The 20,380-nt window shown below is 50.7% G+C and overlaps 4 protein-coding genes across 4 annotated transcripts; 2 read left to right on the forward strand and 2 right to left on the reverse strand.

Moving 5' to 3' along the window:
• The first annotated feature begins 944 nt into the window (after positions 1-944).
• On the forward strand, positions 945-2,121 carry LOC100905891 (uncharacterized). Its single transcript, XM_003737283.2, has one exon. It carries the CDS (start codon positions 1,087-1,089, stop codon positions 1,741-1,743), a length of 657 nt encoding a protein of 218 aa, XP_003737331.2. The 5' UTR covers positions 945-1,086; the 3' UTR covers positions 1,744-2,121.
• Positions 2,122-3,170: 1,049 nt separating this feature from the next.
• Positions 3,171-11,398, reverse strand: LOC108863639 (glutamate receptor ionotropic, kainate 2). Its single transcript, XM_018638218.2, has 17 exons — positions 11,302-11,398; positions 10,915-11,073; positions 10,189-10,443; positions 9,938-10,107; positions 9,675-9,841; positions 9,391-9,574; positions 9,146-9,253; positions 8,948-9,076; positions 8,650-8,853; positions 8,343-8,532; positions 7,360-7,510; positions 7,066-7,267; positions 4,989-5,156; positions 4,274-4,338; positions 3,814-3,933; positions 3,569-3,701; positions 3,171-3,470 (listed from the first exon to the last, which is right to left on the reverse strand). The coding sequence occupies exons 1-17, from the start codon at positions 11,396-11,398 to the stop codon at positions 3,366-3,368; spliced, it is 2,607 nt and encodes an 868-aa protein (XP_018493734.2). The 3' UTR covers positions 3,171-3,365.
• A 1,292-nt stretch (positions 11,399-12,690) lies between these two features.
• Positions 12,691-16,852, reverse strand: LOC100906184 (WD repeat-containing protein 3). Its single transcript, XM_018638222.1, has 11 exons — positions 16,779-16,852; positions 16,340-16,548; positions 16,068-16,232; positions 15,843-15,949; positions 15,450-15,599; positions 15,121-15,331; positions 14,764-14,976; positions 14,475-14,684; positions 14,051-14,384; positions 12,970-13,966; positions 12,691-12,882 (listed from the first exon to the last, which is right to left on the reverse strand). Exons 2-11 carry the CDS (start codon positions 16,524-16,526, stop codon positions 12,691-12,693), a joined length of 2,766 nt encoding a protein of 921 aa, XP_018493738.1. The 5' UTR covers positions 16,527-16,548; positions 16,779-16,852.
• Positions 16,853-17,657: 805 nt separating this feature from the next.
• LOC100904204 (AFG3-like protein 2) lies at positions 17,658-20,022 on the forward strand. The gene is given in 4 exon segments (XM_003737271.3): positions 17,658-18,192; positions 18,195-19,294; positions 19,376-19,594; positions 19,711-20,022. Coding segments are annotated over 4 exon segments (1,941 nt in total). The 5' UTR covers positions 17,658-17,822; the 3' UTR covers positions 19,963-20,022.
• Positions 20,023-20,380: the final 358 nt, after the last annotated feature.

The raw sequence follows: 20,380 nt of genomic DNA on the forward strand, positions 1-20,380 counted from the left end.
GCAAGAGCAACGGAGAAGGCACATCAGTTCCCTTTCACAGCAGAGAACCTTGGAGCATATATGTATCTACATCGTATTATTTACGAGACCCGGAGTCGGTCTAATGATTCGGAGGAGGTCTCGAAGGACGAAAAGGTCGGGAACCTCTGCTCCACAGCAATTCACCTTAGTCCCGGAAATCCTCGCATCGTCTCACGGACTGAGGGTCGATCTCTTGTACACGAGGCGAAACTATTTGATGCTCGTAAGAATCACACATAGCCTGGATTCCTCCTCTCTTGAAGCCGATCGAGCTTTGGACCGGCGGTCTACCGCGGCGAAAGCCCGCAAGTTGTTGCGATTTTCATTGACACGCATAACCTCCCACGGAAAGAGATGTCGCTCCCGGAGACGATATATTTCATCGGGAGGTTTCGGTGTCAAGTGTCACGCGGAACGGAGATACCAGTCATTCGTCAACACGAAACGTGAGAAAAATACAGCAGGCCACGTAAGAGCAGTCTCCATCGAGAGAACATGTCCGAGACAATCTCTAGCGCCTACCTGAGCGCCAAGAAATATTTCGTGTCTTCCGTTTGACCGCAGTTCGCCGTCCTTATTGTTTATTGTACAGGGCCGTTCAGTGAAACTGAACAAACCGAGCTCCTTTTCCCTCATGAGTCATGACTGAGAGGCTGCCCGAACAACGTGAAGCCGAGTCAAGAAAGGTTCCTCGCGATGAAGCCTTGTTATGACGTTGTTGAGGATCATGTGCATCGCGTTGCATAGTCCAAGGTCGACAAAAGCTCAGATCACGAACGAAGTTATCGTACTTGAGCAGATTAGAACGATATTCCGCCAGAAACGCTCTTTCCACAGCCGTTCTCCCTCCTCGATCTCTTCTCTCCTGGATGGGACTGACAGGGGGGTACATAAAGCGTCGTAGACATTGTTCCATCTTCAAACGAGCGCGATTCTGAGCCGCAGCAAAATACACGACGTGACAGTGACCGTTTCCTTCGCCTTCCTTCGTCCCAGTGATTTCTCAGACTCTTGGCGTGAACGGTAAATTCAGGACTTCCTTGTAGCTCTGCTTCGCGAATCGTTATGATGTGCGCAAAACTGAAAGTTAGCGTGGTGACAACACTATTGATTGCCTTGACGGTCGTTATGCTCGCCTCTCCATCCCAAGCGGCTCGGATCTACGAGAAAGAATCCAAGACGAAAGAGCCGCCGAAGAACATGGAGAAACCTGACGGGTCTGTGGATAAATACGCTGAAGAACCCTCTGACAGATTGACTTCGATCTACAACTACATAAAGCAACTCGTTCAGGGAATCAGTGGACAAGAGAAGAATGTGGACATCTTCAAGAAGATTCGAGATCACGTTGAAGAAACGTATGCGGTGCATGAGCCCAACGAGCTGGAAGACGATGAAGGTTTCGAACGCTTGTGTCAGACCACCAATAAATGGGTTCTCCTCAATCGAACCTTGAACACGAACGGTGAAGAAGTTGAGATAGTCCACGACATCTACGCCCAGTGGTATCACTACTACGAGTGTGTTGACGCCGATCAGCCTTGCCTGGCCATTAAGGATAACTTCGAGAGCTCTTGCGTCCAAACGGAAGCTTTCCAGCTTATGTACGCACGTCCCTTAGGAGCGCCGCACGCTCGCCCCACTTTCATGTACGTGCTTGTTCCCAGGGACTGTGTCTGCAAAGCTCACACGATCAAAGCTAACCAGCCGTTCCCAGAGTGAAGTGGAGAAAATCTCACGACAAGGGACGAAATCCATGATACTTTCGAATGTACATACAATTTCTCTATTTATTGCATTATGCGGAATACTGACAGGCCATGAGAAATCGGCCGAGCAGCCAGGGACTTAGCAACATTTGAGCCCGGATGTTGCCGACACAAAGCCGATCTTACCTACTCTTCCCCGTTTGATAACAAACTCGAGAACTCTGCCAATGCACAGGCCCTCGCTCAGCCGGTTCCGGAAGAGCGACACTGAACATGAAAATGCAACGGATACATATAAGAGTTCCCGAGGATTCTCCGCTTGCCGCCTGTGGAGGGGGGGTTAATCTCGTGCCCGGTGTGTTTTTGGACAATTCTCAATAAGAATGATGCGATTGAGCTCGTTGGTGTTCATTCTTCATTCAGTCTTCAGGTGTCGCTTCCTCGTGCTGATGCGGAAAAAGTGCTGCGGATATAGACTCTGGGATCCTTCCGGCTTGGGATCACCGCATCCCTAATTAATGAATGAGCTATGTATGAATACCGCTCTCTGATATTCCGATATTCCCCCCGGAGAGACAGTCGGCTCTGATCTCTCTCGTCAAACCATCAACGCTATCGGCTGGCTCTTCTCACAGTTCGCTGTTTTTTCGACGAAACTTCCCGGTACTGCACGTTTTCGGGATCCTTTCGCAGATTCAAGCCATCTCGGAACAATTCGCCTACATCACCATCGGGTTGAGTTGTCAATCGAAAAGGAGATCAATATCTCAATCGCAGATATCGAGAGTAATTTCGAGGAATCGGCCCTTGAACCGGTAGATGCTTCACGATCTGATCAAGGAACGAGTCAGGTGAACGAACTCAAATGTGCCGCGGCTCCCGCTTCCACACGGAGTCCGCTCCAATAGGGCCTTCTCTGCAGCGTCATTCAATCCTATTCTCCGCACGTTCTTTTAAGGGTGCATCGGGCCCGGCCGTTGCGAGGGGATACGGCAGGAGTCGACTGGTAGCGGCACAAAGCGACGATATGAACCCAATCTCGAGAGCTCCATTGAGCAAGGACCAAAGGTCTCATCGAAGAATTCTTCTCTTTTGTCCTCTCCGCGGTGGGCTTTGCTGGTCGTCACTGCAGCCTACGAGCGACCGATCGACATTGCCTCGCCTAGAAAAGACCGTGTTCTTCTTTTTCTCCACCTCCGGAGTTGCATTGAGCAGTCTGATTGTCGCTCCCCAATGGAATCGCCTACGCTCTCTTTTGTGAAGGATCCAATGACTGTCGCCTCTCTGAAGCTCACTCGAGGGATTTTCCGAGTGATTCACTTGATCGAGGAACTGGGAACATTTCCGAACGGAGCTTTTTTCGCGATTCTTGAGGGGATAGTTCTTCTTGGAAAATGAGGAGAAATTGAGTGGACGAGATCACAGGCGCCGCGTTTATCATATTACTTTATCCTCGAGAAAATGAGGTCTGACAATGAGAAGCGGTTCGAAGCGAGCGAATATGATGAAGAAAGAGAATCCTCTTCAACAGCAAACTGATCCTCTGTGATGTCAGGCATGCTTGGTGCGCCCAAGGGACTGGCGAAAATCCGAAAAGGAATTCGGAGGCTCATTGAGCAGGGAGTCTGATCCTTGTCACGTCTCGACAGGTTCAGGAGACGGATTTGCAGGTTCTGGCTTCTTAGGCAGGAACAAATTCTGGATCTCTTTCAATAGAGTCGGAACGAAGAAACGAAAGTCCTGAAATCGGGAAAGGGACTTGATCAGCCCTGATCCCAGCCATAATACATCACACTCGATCAATATGATCGAAAGCCGACAGAGGGAGAGATACCTACGCTTTTATCCTCGTTGGACATTTGTTTCCGCACATAATTGTAGAGTGTGATGGCGACCGAGACAATGAGCCCACTGAGGAGGAACACGAAGAGCATATTCACTCGCCCGAATCTCACGGTAAAAGGCGTAGGCCTGAAAGGGAGACCCCGAGACTGACAGGATGCTCTCCGGTGATTATGAAGGATACATCCTCCGGGGGCATATTCAATAATGACTCTGAGACTCCAGACTTCTGGGTCGTTACCGAACAATGAGGTGATGATTCGGGCAGTGCTTTCCGGCGTGGTGCTCGTTCCACCACTTCGCTCTCAACGCCTGTAAAGCACCTTCTCGCCGGAGACTCAGAACTCCAGCCGATAAGTACCTGAAAAAAGCTGATGGTATCCACATAGCTCCTGTCGAAAGCTAGGTACGTATGTAAGTATATTATACTTCTAGCCTCTTGATATCGAGTTCATTCGCGGGAGCCCGTGTCCGGAATCAGGCGCGTGTCACCGCGCCCTCATCGATGGTTCCCTCGGTTTCGGTGAGTTAGATGAGGGGACTGTGATTCGTCCTAGAATTCCGCGCCCCAAGAGTGGACTCTGTTTTCGTCCCCTGCTCTAATATTATATGTCCTCGATTCATGTGTCTTCTCTTATATCTATTGAATAGCTTTAGCTTTTTCTGCATAGTGACTGCTGACGATTTGGGGGAGACCTCACTTAGTCAATGTGGAGCCCCTTGACATGGCTATCCCATAGCTGACGCTGCCGACGGTGCCTTCAACCTGCAAGGTAGAGTGTTTCCTGCTCACATTCATCGAGAAAATTACTCCCGAAAGCTGCGTGCGAATCCTGTAGGTACAATTTCTTGCTTGGAGCTTGTTGAAGATGGAGAGAGCCATCTTCGACCCTGCGCTTTCCGGACGGTAGGCAGCTGAGCCCCGACAATACATTCTGTTGCTTTTGGAGTCTCTTTCTGAAGTAAATTTTCTGGGGGCCACACTATGAACTCCTCGAGACCCCGGAGTCTGCGACGGCTCTTCACAACTCTCCGAACATGATCATGCTCGGAGTAACATGGAGAATTAATGATTTGCCAGGATTATAAATCGTGCTCGGTTAATCGGAGGGCTGGCGGACTGGCTTCTAATCTCGATATAAGGCTTCTGATCGAGGATTCCCGGGAAGCTCAGAGATCAATGCCGTTGTGGAGCGGACCACATGAGTCCTTGAGCACACGACATCGACCAGTGGATTCACCCTCGACCTGACAGCCAGAACTAGGATGAAGCAGCGCAAGATGCCACACTGAGCGAAGAAATCATGCGGCTGTCGATACGGCATGGAAATGGGAGCGTCCTTCTTGCTGGGAACGCGTCGAGAGGTTCCCAAATATAATGGTCCGGGATCGTGATGAGTTCACCTGAAGCCTCACCTGTTGCAGAGAGCAGTCTCTGCCGACGAAATACTCGATGTACGGCGTCTCGAGAAACAAGGCGAAATCCTCGCTTTTAATGCGCTCCATAGCTTCGCTCAGATTCCGCACCGCGGCTTCCTTGTCCAGTTTTGCGTAGATCTGCTTATAGTTGGGATACTCGGTTTCCTGGTAAGAGCAAATGAACAGCTTCATCATGCGCAACCAAGTCCATGAGAGGGCATCTCGCATGTTCGGTACATTCACAAAGTCTCGTACATCTCAGCCTTGTCGGAGGATACGAAATACGATGGGATTGCCTTCCCTGAGCCACTCGGTCAGACTCATGCAGCCCTCTTGTGGCGAAAACTGCTCTCCGTCGGACGTTCCCCTAATCTTCCGTTCCCTTTTGTTTTCCGAAGTTTCACATGGTCACTCAGGCCCAGGAATGCAAACCCGCCGCCTTGAAGCAATGATCGAGGATTTCCTAAGCCTGACCCGAACAGGTGCGACGCGCTGAGCATCCGCATTAGTACCGAGAGACAGGTTCGAGAATGAGTATCAAGGTATGCGCAAGAGGAGAGGTCGCGACGACATCTGTCGACGAAGGCGACAAGTCCATGCTACTCGGAGCATGACGCCCCCTCGAAAGCCTTGCGGGACCGAATAGCGACAGGCATCATGGGCGGATCTCACTCCGCATTCAGTCCATGCATTTGAACCCAAGAACGCCTTGATTGTGAATCAGCTGGAGTTCGAGGAATCTCGTGATGCTCTTCCACCTCCGTGTGCACAACGACACGCCCGATAAATTTTCATTATCCCAGTGATGCGCGGGGAGGCAATGTCAGCCAAGGCTCGTTCTGGAATTATTATTCGCCCGTATGATTCTTCCTCTAATGATTCATCCCTTATCCATCAGCGAGCATCTCGAACAGAAGAGATGGAGCGTCGCGTCGTCAATCTGCTCATAAGCAGCTACCCGACCAGCCGGCTGGCTCGCCAGTCGGTCAGCCAGGAGTCCTTAGTCCATCGGGGCTCCTCCATCTTCATTAAGGAGCGACTTTTCTCCTTTCTGCCGAACGAGTCGAGCCGGAACGAATCACGGGGCAGGAAGAAAGCCCCCTTCCCCGGGTCCGACTCGTTCCCCGTGAGCCACTTAAGGCTCGTGGTAATCGGTAACACGCCTCGAAAACATTCGCTGGTTGCATTCCTTATCTCCTCGAACTCTTCCTTAATTGTTCTGCCTCTATAATGGAAGCGAGAGTGGCAGCAGCGGTAGCCTCGTCAATATATATGAGGGTGAGTAGGGCTCGACTTTCGTCGCGGCTTTTTAGCCGGAAATTCGCGGCATTTTCAGGCTCCCATAGACTTTCAATGGGGAAACGCCCCGCAACGCGACGAGAACTTGCGGTCACGGTCACGGACTGCGACGAAAGTCGAATCCTAAGCATGAGTCGAAAAATCTAAATAAAGAGGCGTCATTGCCATGCACAGCTGTTTGTCCTCGCCCGCCGCTCATCGCCGCCCGATTCTTTGTCTCTCTCGCAATGGCCCCCGAGGCCTACCTCCCGCGGATTCCTCGGCCGAACCCCCGGCTTATGTGGCCCCAGAGCTGCTCTGAGAGGAGCTTGGGGTCCCGCGGACATCCTGTCGAAGAAGCTTTAGACTCGGAGCAAAAGGGTTCCGTGGAACACGGCTCGGGCGTTCGCCAACGAGCAAAGCAGCAATGCCCCAACCCATGATTGTTCTTTCTCCCTGTACTCCCCATGTTGAAGCAGCACGCGGGGAGCGATACACGTTCCTCCGTCTCCCGGGAGTGTAATGAGTGCCCCCTTCACGATCATCAGGGACCCTCAGATTTTCTTGCTCTCCGGCTTTCTTGACCAAACTGAGAGTCATCACGCATTCGGCTTCCATGAAAACGTTGTCCAAGCGAGAACGAGGACGTCGGAGAATGACGCATCCCCGGCATCGATCCAGTTCGCCCAGCTAGCTGAGAATCTCGCGACGAATCGACTCAGTCGGACTGAATTATCGTTCAATCGGCGAAAGTACCTGATGAACTCGAGGCAAGGAGTAGACCTGGCCAACTCACCTCGAAGAATTTCATCGTAGAACCTGACTGTATGGCACTGAACTTCACTCGATTGCTTTCTGAACGGAGGTCATCTATTCTCGACAGAATCGGCTTCTCATTGTATTTGATGATGAAGTCACCCAGCACGGTACCATAAGAAACCATGACAGCTAGGCAGAAAATGAACCAGGCGAAGAATGCCACGACGACGGCTGGGGAACTGCAAACAATCGAGTTGATACCATGGATGTTTGTTGCACCAACACTGCGAGTTCGGTTTTTTCCTCATCATCGGAGGTTCTAGTCACTCACCTAGGCTTCAATTGAAAACGTTGGAACATGATTGTTGAGTAGAGGTACCAAAAACAATTTCCTATCGTGAAGCTCGTCTCGATAGCGGTCTCCGACACCGATGACCATTCACGGGGCGATAAACGTGCAATGAAAGTGATCACGAACGTAGCTGGAAGTTATATGAGGCTCACAGTGATTAGTCCTCGAAGGAAATCTTCGTCACCAAAACGGACCTCGGCGATTCTATTGTAGCATGCCGCTCCATTTTTCGATCCCCATGGAATGGACAGTCTCCGTGAGACCGGGATGTCCCCAATATGGAGCACGCCCGTGTTTTTCCGAAGAATGGGCGTAATCTAACGATTTCTGCCTTCGACCCCCGATGAATCGGTTTGTATGCCTCTAATATCTTCACTTAATCTTGTAGTTTACATCACCTCTACTCGACTTATTCTACGCTGCCGTTGTTAAAATCAGAGCATATCGATAATTGGAGCATGCCGTTCTATCAGAATAAACACGGTGTGTTCGATTAGCTCTCGTATTACTTGAAGGGTCTCTCTATGAGTATGACCTGTGCAACTCTTATAATCGGGTGTAGCGCGTCAAGTAGCTACATTCTTCGCCGAGAAGCAGGCGAGAATTCAATGCTTAATCAGATCCGAAAGTCACCACTTCATCCGAAGGATTGTCCGTTCCTGGCCGCTTCTCTCTTTACAGACGCTTGAGTGCGCACCGGGAGCACGTTGCACGTATCGAGCGAGACACTCGCGCGATCGGCATGCTCGCCTTGCTCTCGCCAATCGGTATACAAATTGCGACGGCATTGTCTCGTTGATTGAGTCCACCGTTTGCTTCCTCCATAGTGTAATCAACGAGACCTTCATTCCACTTGAGTTAGAGAAAAGGGACATTTTCCATGTTTGAGCGGGAAGCACCGGGCGAACAAGGGCGTGTCCGCTTGGGTAGCGTCTCTATCTATGGGGGAAATGCTCACTAACCCGAACACATGGTACAGAAGAGTGCTGACCACATCCAGAAGGTGAAAGGGCTCAGGAAACTGTGCGACAAAGCATCGACCTCACGTCTCGCGAGTAAGCCGATGCCGGCCTCCAGAAACGGGAAACTGAAGTCGAGCGAAGCGAAACGCTCCCTGTTTATCGTGAAGGGTGCCACAGCGATGTCGGCTTTCTGGAAGACAGTATCGAATGGGAATCATAGAAAATGAACCATGGGCACCGTGGGTGTTGCCAAGGCGCTCTCTCGTGAATGTCTTTTCGGAGCTCTCGTCCGATTGGCGAGCCTTACCCCCAGAAGGATTTCGCCGACGAGACCGCTGTAGCTTCCAGTGGATTCATTGAACGCTCCGTACTTATTATCTTCCACTTCTTTGATGTAGTATTGGAATTTTAGCAGCTTCGACAGCTTCTCTAGGAGATCGACAACGAAACCCGAATATCGCTCATTCCCTTTCAAATGTGGACGATCGTCCCGCATGAGAAATGGAGGAGTCTGGAACCACAATGAGGAGCGAGAGTAGCTTCACATCGATTATAATCATTGATTTCGAATATGATACTATTCAGCGACGTTCGACGACTGCTACCTGAATGCTCGTGACAACGAGCACTCTGTTGTTGAGACCCTCGTCTTGCTCTAGTGCTTCGTCTGGTTCGCCCTTCGGATCCAACTCTTTGATGAAGGTCAGTCCCTCTTGAGGTTTCCAATCTGCAACCTTATAATCGGAGGCTTTGTCGATCTATCTCTCGTTGGCTCGGCTCGATCCGAGATTCGTCTCTCATACCTTCGTCAGTTTCCCGTCTTTCAATAGTTTCACGTGAACGTGTTTCACTTTGCGAACGCCTTTGTCGTCGAACTCAATGAAGCCGGTGACTCCTTGGAATTTGGTCGACTGCAGAAAGATTGGGCCTCCTAGAGTCTCGCGTTCTTATAGCGCCTCATAAGGAGTTATTCACTTTTCACTTCCACGAACGATGACCTGACGTCAGGGGTCCACACAAAGGAAAGCCAGATGCGAATGATTCTTACCTCTCTGATACTGTCGTAGAGCCTCCTTCCATTCTCGAAAACTTTTTCGTTCGAACAACTCCCTTGTGATGCTTGGATGGGTCTGTGTATCAGTGAGAGGTTGTTCAAAGTATGGCCTATTTGGAGAACAGAATCGTAGATGAAGGGAAGGTTCGGTTCGTTTTCGGTCGAGTTCATCTCCAGCCTGAAATATGCATCTCGACTTTAGTATCTCGCGTTCCGTCGAGGTCATCATTGACGTCTGAGACCCGAAGATCCGCCAATCTCTAGAATAAATATCTCACATCCGGTAAATCCAATGCATCTCCCTGTTTTCGGGATCGACGAGGGAAAATGTGTAGACATCAGCGTCCAAGAAGAATGTTTGCTGGGTTGAATTCTCTGGTATTCTGATATCGCTGTTGGGCATGATGAAGCTGTAATACTCCTGAGAAAGCCCCGACATCGAAATCTGTGTCGAGAACAACAGGTTAGGGCATACTGGAGCGTCTCCTCGCTGAGGATAAGTTCTTATCGCATGATCCAACATTTTCGGTGGCCAGCTCACCTCCTTCAGAACTTGATGGACTGATTTGCTCTCAATATCGACGACGACATGTCTAATAGAAAGTTTAACGATGTTGTCCCAAGGATTCGAATCGACAGAGAGGTCGATGGGCATCAATCGCCGTCCTTTGAATTCCGGATCTTCCTCCAATTCGTTCATCCGCAGCAACCCTACGGATGGATCAATTCGCTATGATGCGGAGAGCCTCGACCGCTTTTAACCTGATACCAGCCAGGAAAATGGATTCATACCTGCACTCGTATCGTATATGTAGACTATATGAATCCACCCCATGTGGAGAATCAGCTGTCGCACTACTTCTGCGAGATCCGACGGGGAGGGTGCAAGAGCTAGGGATAGATCATCTGGATCCTCGAGCTCTCTGTTGAAACCAGTCCTTATGTGTGGTATCCTTACCGCGGACGAAACGGACGATATCAATGAATCCTCCACGGAAGACTCCGCGCCGACGATCGCCACCACTCCACTTTCGAACTGCTTGCATACTTTCAAAGGATAGAGACCGAGTCATTCCCCTTGTATTCGAGAATTGGCCGTAAAGATATCGGCATCTGTGGGTCGGATTCCCCGGATAGACAGGCAGATAAAATATAGCAGTGTTTCCCGAAATTCCTCCCCGGTGGCCCACGTTCAGAGTACGGGAGCTGTCCGTGGCCCACCAGCACACACAGAATGTTCGAGGGAGCGGGCAGCTCAGAGAAACAAAATGACGTTGACGAGAAAAAAGGGGTGAAAGCATCAGTCTATCCGCAAATCATAAGCTAGGGTGATCTCCCTGAACAAATTCAGCCTCCGATGCATCTCGCCAAGAGCCCTGAATCGATAGTGCAGAAGACTCCGGAAGTCCCGTGACCCCCTGGAAAATCGCCGTGACCCACTGGTGGGGAACTTGCCCGCTCGTGGGAAACACTGGAGTATAGAATCATCAGTCGATCGGTCTTTCAAGCCTGACTCACGTTCCAAATAATTTCGCCACGTCTCTCCTTCTTTCAACATTATTGAAATCGCTTGCATTTGAACCTCGGGGAACTCCTGATTGTCGGTGTTCACTCGATCCACCGCTCGAGAGAACACCCGAGATTCCACCTGACCAGTTTCGGCACTGAAGACCCCGGCTGGAAAAAGTTCAGATTTCTTGAACCAGGCCAATCGAACTCCTCGCGATATTGCGAGACATGGCCGAGGCTCCGGAAACTATAAAGTTCGCGTTCTCCCATTTCATTGTTGAATTCTCATCGGGGAAGTAAGTGAGCTGGACCGGGAGGGTCTGCCTCGCGATGTCTCGCTGCAGGTCGACTCGTTTTCTGGGGTAGGCCGCCTGACCAGAAGCTCTGACAACTCACCGATCTTGTATGTCCCGCCCTGTACACATGTCGCGCATGATACAAGGATTGAGGTAAGCAAAAGCAATCTCGCAGCGAGATTCGGATTTTCGCTCATGCTCACACAAGCTTCCTGGCACTTAGATTCTATACGGATGTAAACATCAGGCCACACCGAGGGAGGGCCCGACTCTATATTTAGGACTGGTAGCTGAACAGCGAGCAATCGTCCCTAGAGCGGGATAGTCGCGCTGAGATCTTGTACGTATGTGTCCTAGGCCAAAAACCGAGCGCGGCGCCAAGGGAATTTCCGGCCAAGATCAGGAGATCCATTGATAGATAGCGATTCTGGGGGACGCTCCTTGCCAGAGCCCCCGTAGCGGCTCCTAGATTCGGCTCCTGGGGGATGAGTGCTGACTAGAGCTGCGATATGAGAGGACACGTCCTCTCTTGTCCGCTTTGACCGCTTTTTTGGGGTTTCCTCGGGAATGTCCGCTTTCCGGAATTTTCGAGGAAATACCGCTAGATTCGATGATAAAGATTGAATTTCTGCGCTATTTTTTCGCCGAGGGCACCGAGGTCTTGGCTGCACAAGCGTGAGCCAGAGGCGCCGGGGGCTGGGTCGGAAATTTCCTTCTCACTCAGCAAATTGTCTCTGAGCGATCGTTAGGGCATCGAAGTTCAGTCGATTGTTGCTTATAAGGGAAAAATGGTTGGAGAGTCGGATCAATTCCATGGAAAGGGCAAAAAACATGGAATAGAGTGTCCGCTTTTGATGTCCGCTTTCCGTCCCGATGTCCGCGCGGACATCGTCCTTTTTTCGGGGAAGAAATGTCCTCTCGTATCGCAACTCTAGTGCTGACTGAGCGAAATTATTCTCCGAAGAATATATCGTAATGTAGGGCATCTTGCAATACTGTGATATCGTAGGGGGGGATCGTTGTGCGGCATATGAATACGACGCGCCCTCAGTATCGCGGCGCTGAGCAATCTTCCCCGCTCTTATTCCTGTCGGATCCGCGAGAACAGCCCCTATGTCCCCCTCAGAGAGAACATGAATGACGTGGTTCAGAGTCGAAAACCAGACGAGCGCGACATTCGAGTCTCGCTGAGAAAGCCATCAACTACATATGTATTCTCTGTCATCCACCCGCGTTCGTAGTCATACGCTTGCTTGATCCCTCCTCGGAGCTCCGGGCAGTCGTCGAAGAGGGTTCACTGAAAAGGACACCAAGTTTCTTGAAGATTCGAGGGTTGCCTTTCATCGGAAGGCGCTCGTCTTTCGGAGCATACCTGCGCGTGAGAGCGAGTCAAGCGAGGATAAACACGAATGAATCTACGGAACTCAAGTTCTATCTAAATCTGGAAGACCTCTGCAAGATTCGAGCCGCCCAACTTTATTGACAGCGTCTATGAAACAGTTATGACTGTCTTCTGATCTCGTATTTTCTGAGCTTTCTTCTTCCTTCTCTGCAAGTTGTCAAGCGCCGAATGGAAAGCGGACTCAGCATTGCGTTCCTCGACTTCATGCTTGATGAAAGTTAGGGCTTGTACGTTAAGAGCCACATCACTGACGATTTTCTCCATTTGATCCTTGAGAACCTGCAGGGAGAAGTTTTCCGCAGTGAGATGGTTGCATGGCTAGAGCTTCTTGGTTATCCGTATCCCATCTCCCGATTGATTACTCACTTTGTGTGCTTTATTCAATGTACGAACTGCAGCAGGTGTCGCCAATAGCTGTCCAGAATGGATTCTAATCAGGAAGAATAATGTGCGGGACATGAATTCGACATCCCATCCTCGCTCGATCAAGTCGACGAGCAGCCGGAGGAGAGAGAGAACGTGGTCGAAGGGCAAGACAATCAGAGTTTCATCGATTTCGGCTGCCGTTATTCTTTTTATCTCTTCAGTCATATAACGGAAGCGACACTGGGTTTTGTGTACCATCAGGAGAGGGTGAGGAGGAGCTGGTTTGCTGTTTGACACTTTGGCGTCCAATTCTTTCTCCTCCTCCTTCCCGAAAACTTCGATTGCTTCCATCAAACGCTCAGCGCATTTGACTGTCGTCAAGGTTCTTTTGCCGGCAAGACCTATGTCGGCTTCGCCTTCCCTAGTAATCACAGCTTCCTCAGTAACGACATCCTTCTCAGCTTCGAGCTCACGCTCGACTTCGCGCTGCTCCTCGAGAATTAGAGGCTCTTCCGTTTTGTTCCAAATTCTTATACTCTTGTCATGTCCGGCCGTTACCACGTGCTTCCCATTAGGACTAACGGCTAGCGCCCAGACCTCGGCCTGATGACCTTCGAGTGTGACTATCCGTTGAAAGTTATCTGCGTCCCAGTATTTCACCATTCTATCCTTGCCAATCGAGAAGAACTGATGCGACTTAGGTAAGAACTGCACGCCCATCACTGAGTCACTGTGAGCGAAGATCGATTTGTGGCAATCGCCGAAATCCAATCCCCAAATTTTGACATTCCGATCCGACGATCCCGAGATCAGTAATCGAGAATCGTGTGAAATGTCAAGAGACAGCACTGGATATTGATGTCCGTACAAGGAGAGGAAGAACTTCAGCGAGTCCACGAAGAAAATCTTGATCGTATTGTCCGACAACGCAACTGCGAGCAAGGCACCGTCAGGTGAAACTTTGACGCAGGTAACTGCTTCAGGCAATTCCAGACACCTGAAATGTGGCTTTTGATCAGACATCGGAGGATTCTTCGAGGACTCAGCAAATCTTATCAAGGCCCTGAGCTAGAACACCCACCTCGATAGCTTTAGGGTGAATTTCTTGGTCGCCCCATCAATCTCCACGGACCAGAATTTCACTTTCTTATCGCTGCCGCCCGTGATGAGGAACTTTTTACCGGGGGTGAAGCTGAGGGACCATGTCGAGCCTTCGTGCGCGGCTATGGTTTCCGTAAGCTCACCGGCCGCCAGATCGAACATTTGCAGGTTTCCCTGTTTTGTGCCGAGAACACAGTGCCGATCGCCGAGTAAGAAACCGGAGCAGAGCGCATATTCGCAATCGAGAGTACGTATGCACTGCAGGGACTCCGCGCTCCACAGCTTCAACTGCTCTGCTGACGCTGAGAGTATTCCTATGGGGTGGGAGAGTGTTGACCTATGGCTTCGCTACAGCTTATTCGATCCATCGATCTATGCCAATCGAGGGATGTTTGTCGAACTACCTGCGTTGTCAGATGTGAAGCAGACGGAGCGGACGTCACTCCTATGTCCCAGATGCCTGAGGGTGTCCCTCAACTGCGGCTCGCCCTCATCATCTAAGGAGACATCGATGAGATCGATGGCATTGTTCCTAAGCGCCACAAGAATGAGCCAGTTTGTGCCCTTGACGCATGAGGAGAGACTCGCTATTTTTCCTTTGCATTTCACAACACCTGAGGGAGCCACCCCGAGAGACTTGGTTAAGTTCGGCCGAGAGTACGTCTGATGACCCGAAACCTGGGAGCCACTTACCGAATCTTTTGAAGAGATCGCTCACGGTGACGCCTGAGTTTACAACGAGGTCGTCATCTTCGGCTTTGCGCTTGATTTCTCTCTTCAAACGTTTCGAGTGCTTTTTGCGGACTTCGCTCTCCGTCAGAATTTTGAATATCTCGATCTGGTTGTCCTGACCATAGCAACCGAACATAGCGTTGCCCTCCTCGTGGTGCAGCCCACATGTTCTGCCTGGGAGAGACAAACTGTAGTTCGAGAGCGATCTCATGCGCTTCCCTTTCTGCTCTCGGAGGTGATTCCGATATGAAATCGGGTTCTTGTGCGAGACTACACATCACTCTTCCAAGCAGAAATTCTTCCGCCGGAGGAACATACCTTTACCCTGCCGGAGAATGGTTCCGACCTTTCGGCACCTGAACTCAGCAGCCGTACTCGAGACACCGGATCCATCGCCATCATCCTCCGATTGATCGTGCAAATCTTCACGTATTCGCTTGGAAACCTCCCCGTCCGAGCGCTCAGACTCGGTCCGAACCACGCCACTCAAATCCCAAACGGATAGTTCCGGGGCTGATGTACCCGTTATCTGAAAGAGCGCACGGCCACGTCACTCACACAGGCAGACCCCAGCATAGGACCGGATAGGCACATCATGATGGAGGCCGACCGAGTGCATAGGATCGGGGGCGCTAGAGATGACTCACGAGGTATTGATTGTTGATGATGAGGAAATCCCACACTTCACTCCGGTGGCCAACCAGCGTGTAGAAGCAGTGTTGAGTATCCAGGTCCCAAAACTTCACGAATGTATCCTTGGACGACGATACGAGGATGTTCCGAGACAGAAATTTCACCTATGAGGACCACAGGATTGATACCGAACTCCTGCTGGGCATGTCGATATCTAGGAGTCTGCTCCGATTCACACTGCGGGGCTCGTCTACCAATGAACTCGTAGGCTTGATTGAAAGATACCAGCCGCGCCAACGCCGACACCCAGAATCTCTCCGCCAGGCGAAATCATCGCACTCGCGGTAGAATCGGATTGGCTCCCGCTAATACGAACGATTCACAACAGGAAAAGCAGCCGCACACACCTGAGTGATGGGCCCTTTGTGCCCTCTGAGGCGGTATAATCCACACTCATTGATGATGTCCCATGTGATGATTACTCCATCCTTGCCGGCAGTCAGCAGCTTACTGCCTGGAGAAATGAAGCCCGGCGTTCGACGATACCCAATGCTCGATTCTATCATATCAGAGTCCTCATAATTCTTGTTATTATTATATTTCATGCTGGAAATGGAGCTGGAGGAGCTCACCGGACGAGTCGATCCCCATACAAGTAACGGCTGCCTTGTGACCTTGGAGCGTGACCCTGAGCGAGCCATCCTCGAAGCAGAAGATCTTCACAACGCCGTCACTGTAGCCCACGGCAATCAGGCCTCCACAGAGCACTTGCACGCGAGTCGCCTCACTCTTCTCACCTGTCGAAATACGAATTGTTATCGCCACGGTAGGTGCGCGAACTCATTCTTCAAGGAATGACTCATCTTCGGATTGGGAATATTGCGAAGCAGCAAGGATGACAAACCTCTGCATACGGAGAGCTTCTTTTTCGTTTTCAAGTTCCACAATGTTACGTCCTCGCAAGACGTGCTCGCGACATAACGATCTTGAACTTCATTGACGGGGACGAGTACAGCTTGACCCTCTGAATTCGAAATGGCGCCAAAAGAGTCCCCCGCGAAAAAACGAAGATACTGAGTCGTTACACCCATAGCTGATATGCGATTGTAACCCCTGAAAATGATCGGCACTTCTGTCAAATAGCCATCTAGATCCGGAGTCGGGCATCGGTCGAGGTGAGACATGAAGTGCCCAAATAAGGCTACGGCGCGCCTTAGGCCAAGGAAGAACTCCGCGATCCGAACGCTCTCTTAACCCCTCGTGTCGCCCCCCCCCCCTCGTCGGCTCTGAGTCTGGAATGCGCGCACTGCGGAACGAGAACCGTACACAAGCAAGGAACTCACCACCGTCTATGGAGATTGACGATCGGATCACGCCGGCACTCTTAATAACCGAGAATCTGGGAGGTAGATGGGGAGCGGATAGGGCGACGAGTTTTCCGGGAACGAGCACTCCCTGAAGCGTCCACCACCAATCGTCGTTCTAAATCATGGGGGTTCCTTCCTCGCACGTGTTGTTTTTGTGAGTGTTGACTCTGTGTGCGTCGTCAGTCGTCACGTTGCGCTCCCTCTCATTTACCGCGCACCACACCATAGCAGACGATGAGCATGTGTCTGACAGTGAGCGTGATTTGGACCTGGTATTAGAGAGCACGACAATTCGACCATCGGAGACTGGAGGAGGAAATCGCTCGAACGGGAGCCGCCCATCTCCTTCAATACTCGCTCGTGTATTGTCACATCGGGATTGTCGCACCGAACCGGCGCGGCGCCTCGGGAACTACTGAGCGACCGTAGTGGTCTCTCTCCCGAGACCCCTAAAGACATCCACGCGCACGATGTAAACAGACTTCTCTCACGGATGGGAAAAAACATTCTCCTGGCAGAAGGTAGAAAGCAGTGACCGGTTGTCGCGATCCGGCACCGTGAAATGTTCCTCTGAGAATCCCAACTTCGCACACTTCCGCCGAGATGTCTCACAGGATTCTACTTTTCGCGCGAACTATCGAGAACCAGCTCGTCCATGCCTTCCGGACAAGGTCGAAAGGACCTCTGCCTTGCTCTGCTTCGCGCAGTTTCGATAATGCAACGAACGCAGCACATTACCCCTTGAAAAGTAATGAAATCCGTCAGTGGTCAGCGGCAGTCGACGATCTGCTCAGGCATCCTCATGCCTCGTTCTGTTCGGATAAAGGTGGTAAGAGGGGGCCTGATTCGGATGATGCAAGCGCCTCTCAACCGAATAATCAGAAGTCTCGGAACCAACCACCGTGGCCCTTCGGCGATGGAGGCACTGGAGGTTCAGACAAGAAAAACCCGTTCCAAGGCAGTCCCGATGATTTCAACCGGAAGATACAGCAAGTAACCGTGTTCATTGTTTTCGCATTGATGGCCTATGGTTTCCACGAAATGAGGTACAAAGAGATTACTTGGAAGCAATTCGTACAAGAGTACCTCTCACGGGGCGTAGTCGAGAAGCTTGAGGTGGTGAATTCGAAATGGGTTCGAGTCACTCTCAGTGGCCAAGATTCGGGCAACATTCTGTGGTTCAATATTGGCTCTGTGGACTCTCTGGAGCGTAATCTCGACAATGTCCAAGCAGAAATGAACATAGATTCCATCAACTATGTCCCAGTTGTCTATAAGAGCGAGCTAGACTCGTCAGGACTCCTGAACATGTTGCCGACAGCCTTGCTCATTCTCGTCCCACTATACTTCTTCATGAAAGCTCCGGGTTTCAAAGGTATGATGGGCGGGGGAAAGGGGGAATCTTCGGCGTTGGTCAGAGCACTGCGAAGTTGATCAAACCAAGCGATATCGGTGTCAAGTTCCGGGACGTCGCGGGCTGCGAGGAGGCCAAGGTTGAGATTATGGAGTTCGTGAATTTCTTGAAGAATCCGCAGCAGTATATCGATCTGGGTGCCAAGATCCCGAAGGGCGCGATGCTCACCGGCCCCCCTGGCACTGGAAAGACGCTCCTAGCAAAAGCGACCGCGGGGGAAGCCAATGTACCGTTCCTGAGTGTTTCGGGATCCGAATTCCTCGAAATGTTCGTGGGCGTGGGCCCATCGAGGGTCAGAGATATGTTCACGAAAGCGAGGAAACACGCACCGTGTATTTTATTCATCGACGAAATCGACGCCGTAGGGAGGAAACGAGGCGGGAAGAACTTCAGCGGACACTCAGAACAGGAAAACACATTGAATCAACTACTCGTTGAGATGGATGGTTTCAATACTACCACGAACGTGGTAGTTCTCGCAGCGACCAATCGGATCGACATCCTCGACAAAGCGCTCTTGCGTCCAGGTCGCTTCGACAGGCAGATATTCGTCGGGGCGCCAGATATCAAAGGCAGGGCCAGCATTTTCAAGGTGCACCTCAAAAATTTGAAGACTTTGCTGAACAAGGACGATCTATCGAGGAAGATGGCTGCTCTGACTCCAGGGTTCACTGGAGCTGACATTGCGAACGTCTGCAACGAGGCCGCCCTGATCGCCGCACGAGAGCTCAGCAACAGCATTGAGTTGAAGCATTTCGAACAGGCGATCGAAAGGGTTGTGGCTGGCATGGAAAAGAAAACCAATGTTCTCCAGCCTGAGGAAAAGAAAACTGTGGCTTACCACGAGGCTGGGCATGCAGTGGCTGGTTGGTTCCTCGAGCACGCTGATCCTTTATTGAAGGTTTCAATTATCCCGCGGGGCAAGGGCCTCGGTTACGCGCAGTACTTGCCGAAGGAGCAGTACCTCTATACAACGGAACAACTGTTCGACCGCATGTGCATGACTCTGGGAGGTCGAGTCAGCGAGCAAATATTTTTCAAGAAAATCACCACCGGAGCTCAGGACGATCTTCAGAAGGTTCGTGGTGTTCCTCTCGAGCGAAATCAGCGATCTGGCTAAATCACATGGGATTCCGAACGATTACCCTTTTTTTGTCAGGTGACTCGGAGCGCATATGCGCAGATTGTTCAATTCGGCATGAATGATAAGATTGGGAACCTGTCCTTCGAAATGCCGCAGCCCGGAGACATGGTCATGGAGAAGCCTTACTCGGAGGAAACTGCGCAGATGATTGATTCAGAAGTGCGATCTCTTGTCGATAGAGCCTACGATACCACGATGAAGCTGCTCACAGATCATAGATCCGACGTTGAAAAAGTAAATTTCGGAATCTACCATGTTCTCAATGATAGTATATGAAAGGGTGTCCAATGGAGGGGCTTAATCGTCTACTTCATTGTGGCCTAATGATGTTTTCTCCCGAATTTCCATAGGTTGCCGTGCGATTATTGTCGAAAGAGATCCTGAATCGTGAAGACATGATAGAGTTGCTGGGGAAGCGGCCCTTCCCGGAAAAGTCCACATATGAAGAATTCGTACAAGGCACAGGATCGTTTGAGGAGGACGTCACATTACCCAAAGGCTTAGAGTCGTGGAATAAAGCGAAGGAAGAGCGGACATCGGAGGGGGAAAAATCCACGACAGCAAGCACAGAGGGAGCGGGCGAGAAGAAAAAATCCGAGTGAAATATATCCCGATAAGCTCCTCTGCTGTCTCCGAACAGACTCGACTTCGCGTCAATCAATAAACTGTATGTAATATAGACTACTTCGATCGCCATTCCTCCGTTGCGGGCTAATTGGTCCGGAAGTAAGGTGGAATTCCGACCGCCTCAAGTATCATTCGATCTGCGAATAAGATCATCCGTCAACGCTGGAATATAGCCTAGGAGCGAGAATTGGATGTGTGATGGCGAAGGCTCATCGAACATATTGACTCGAAATCTATTGATGAGGATAGCAGAGATTCGAACTCATCCTCTTCCCTGACTTCCAATACAAATGCTTCCTAATAGTTCCGGGAAACATGACCCCCACACCCGCAGGAATACCTTCCTCTGCACCAGGAACAATCAAAATTCATTTTATTATTTTACATAACATT

The sequence above is a fragment of the Galendromus occidentalis genome, unplaced genomic scaffold, assembly GCF_000255335.2.
Source record: "Galendromus occidentalis unplaced genomic scaffold, Mocc_1.1 scf7180000075422, whole genome shotgun sequence".
NCBI lineage: Eukaryota > Metazoa > Arthropoda > Arachnida > Mesostigmata > Phytoseiidae > Galendromus > Galendromus occidentalis.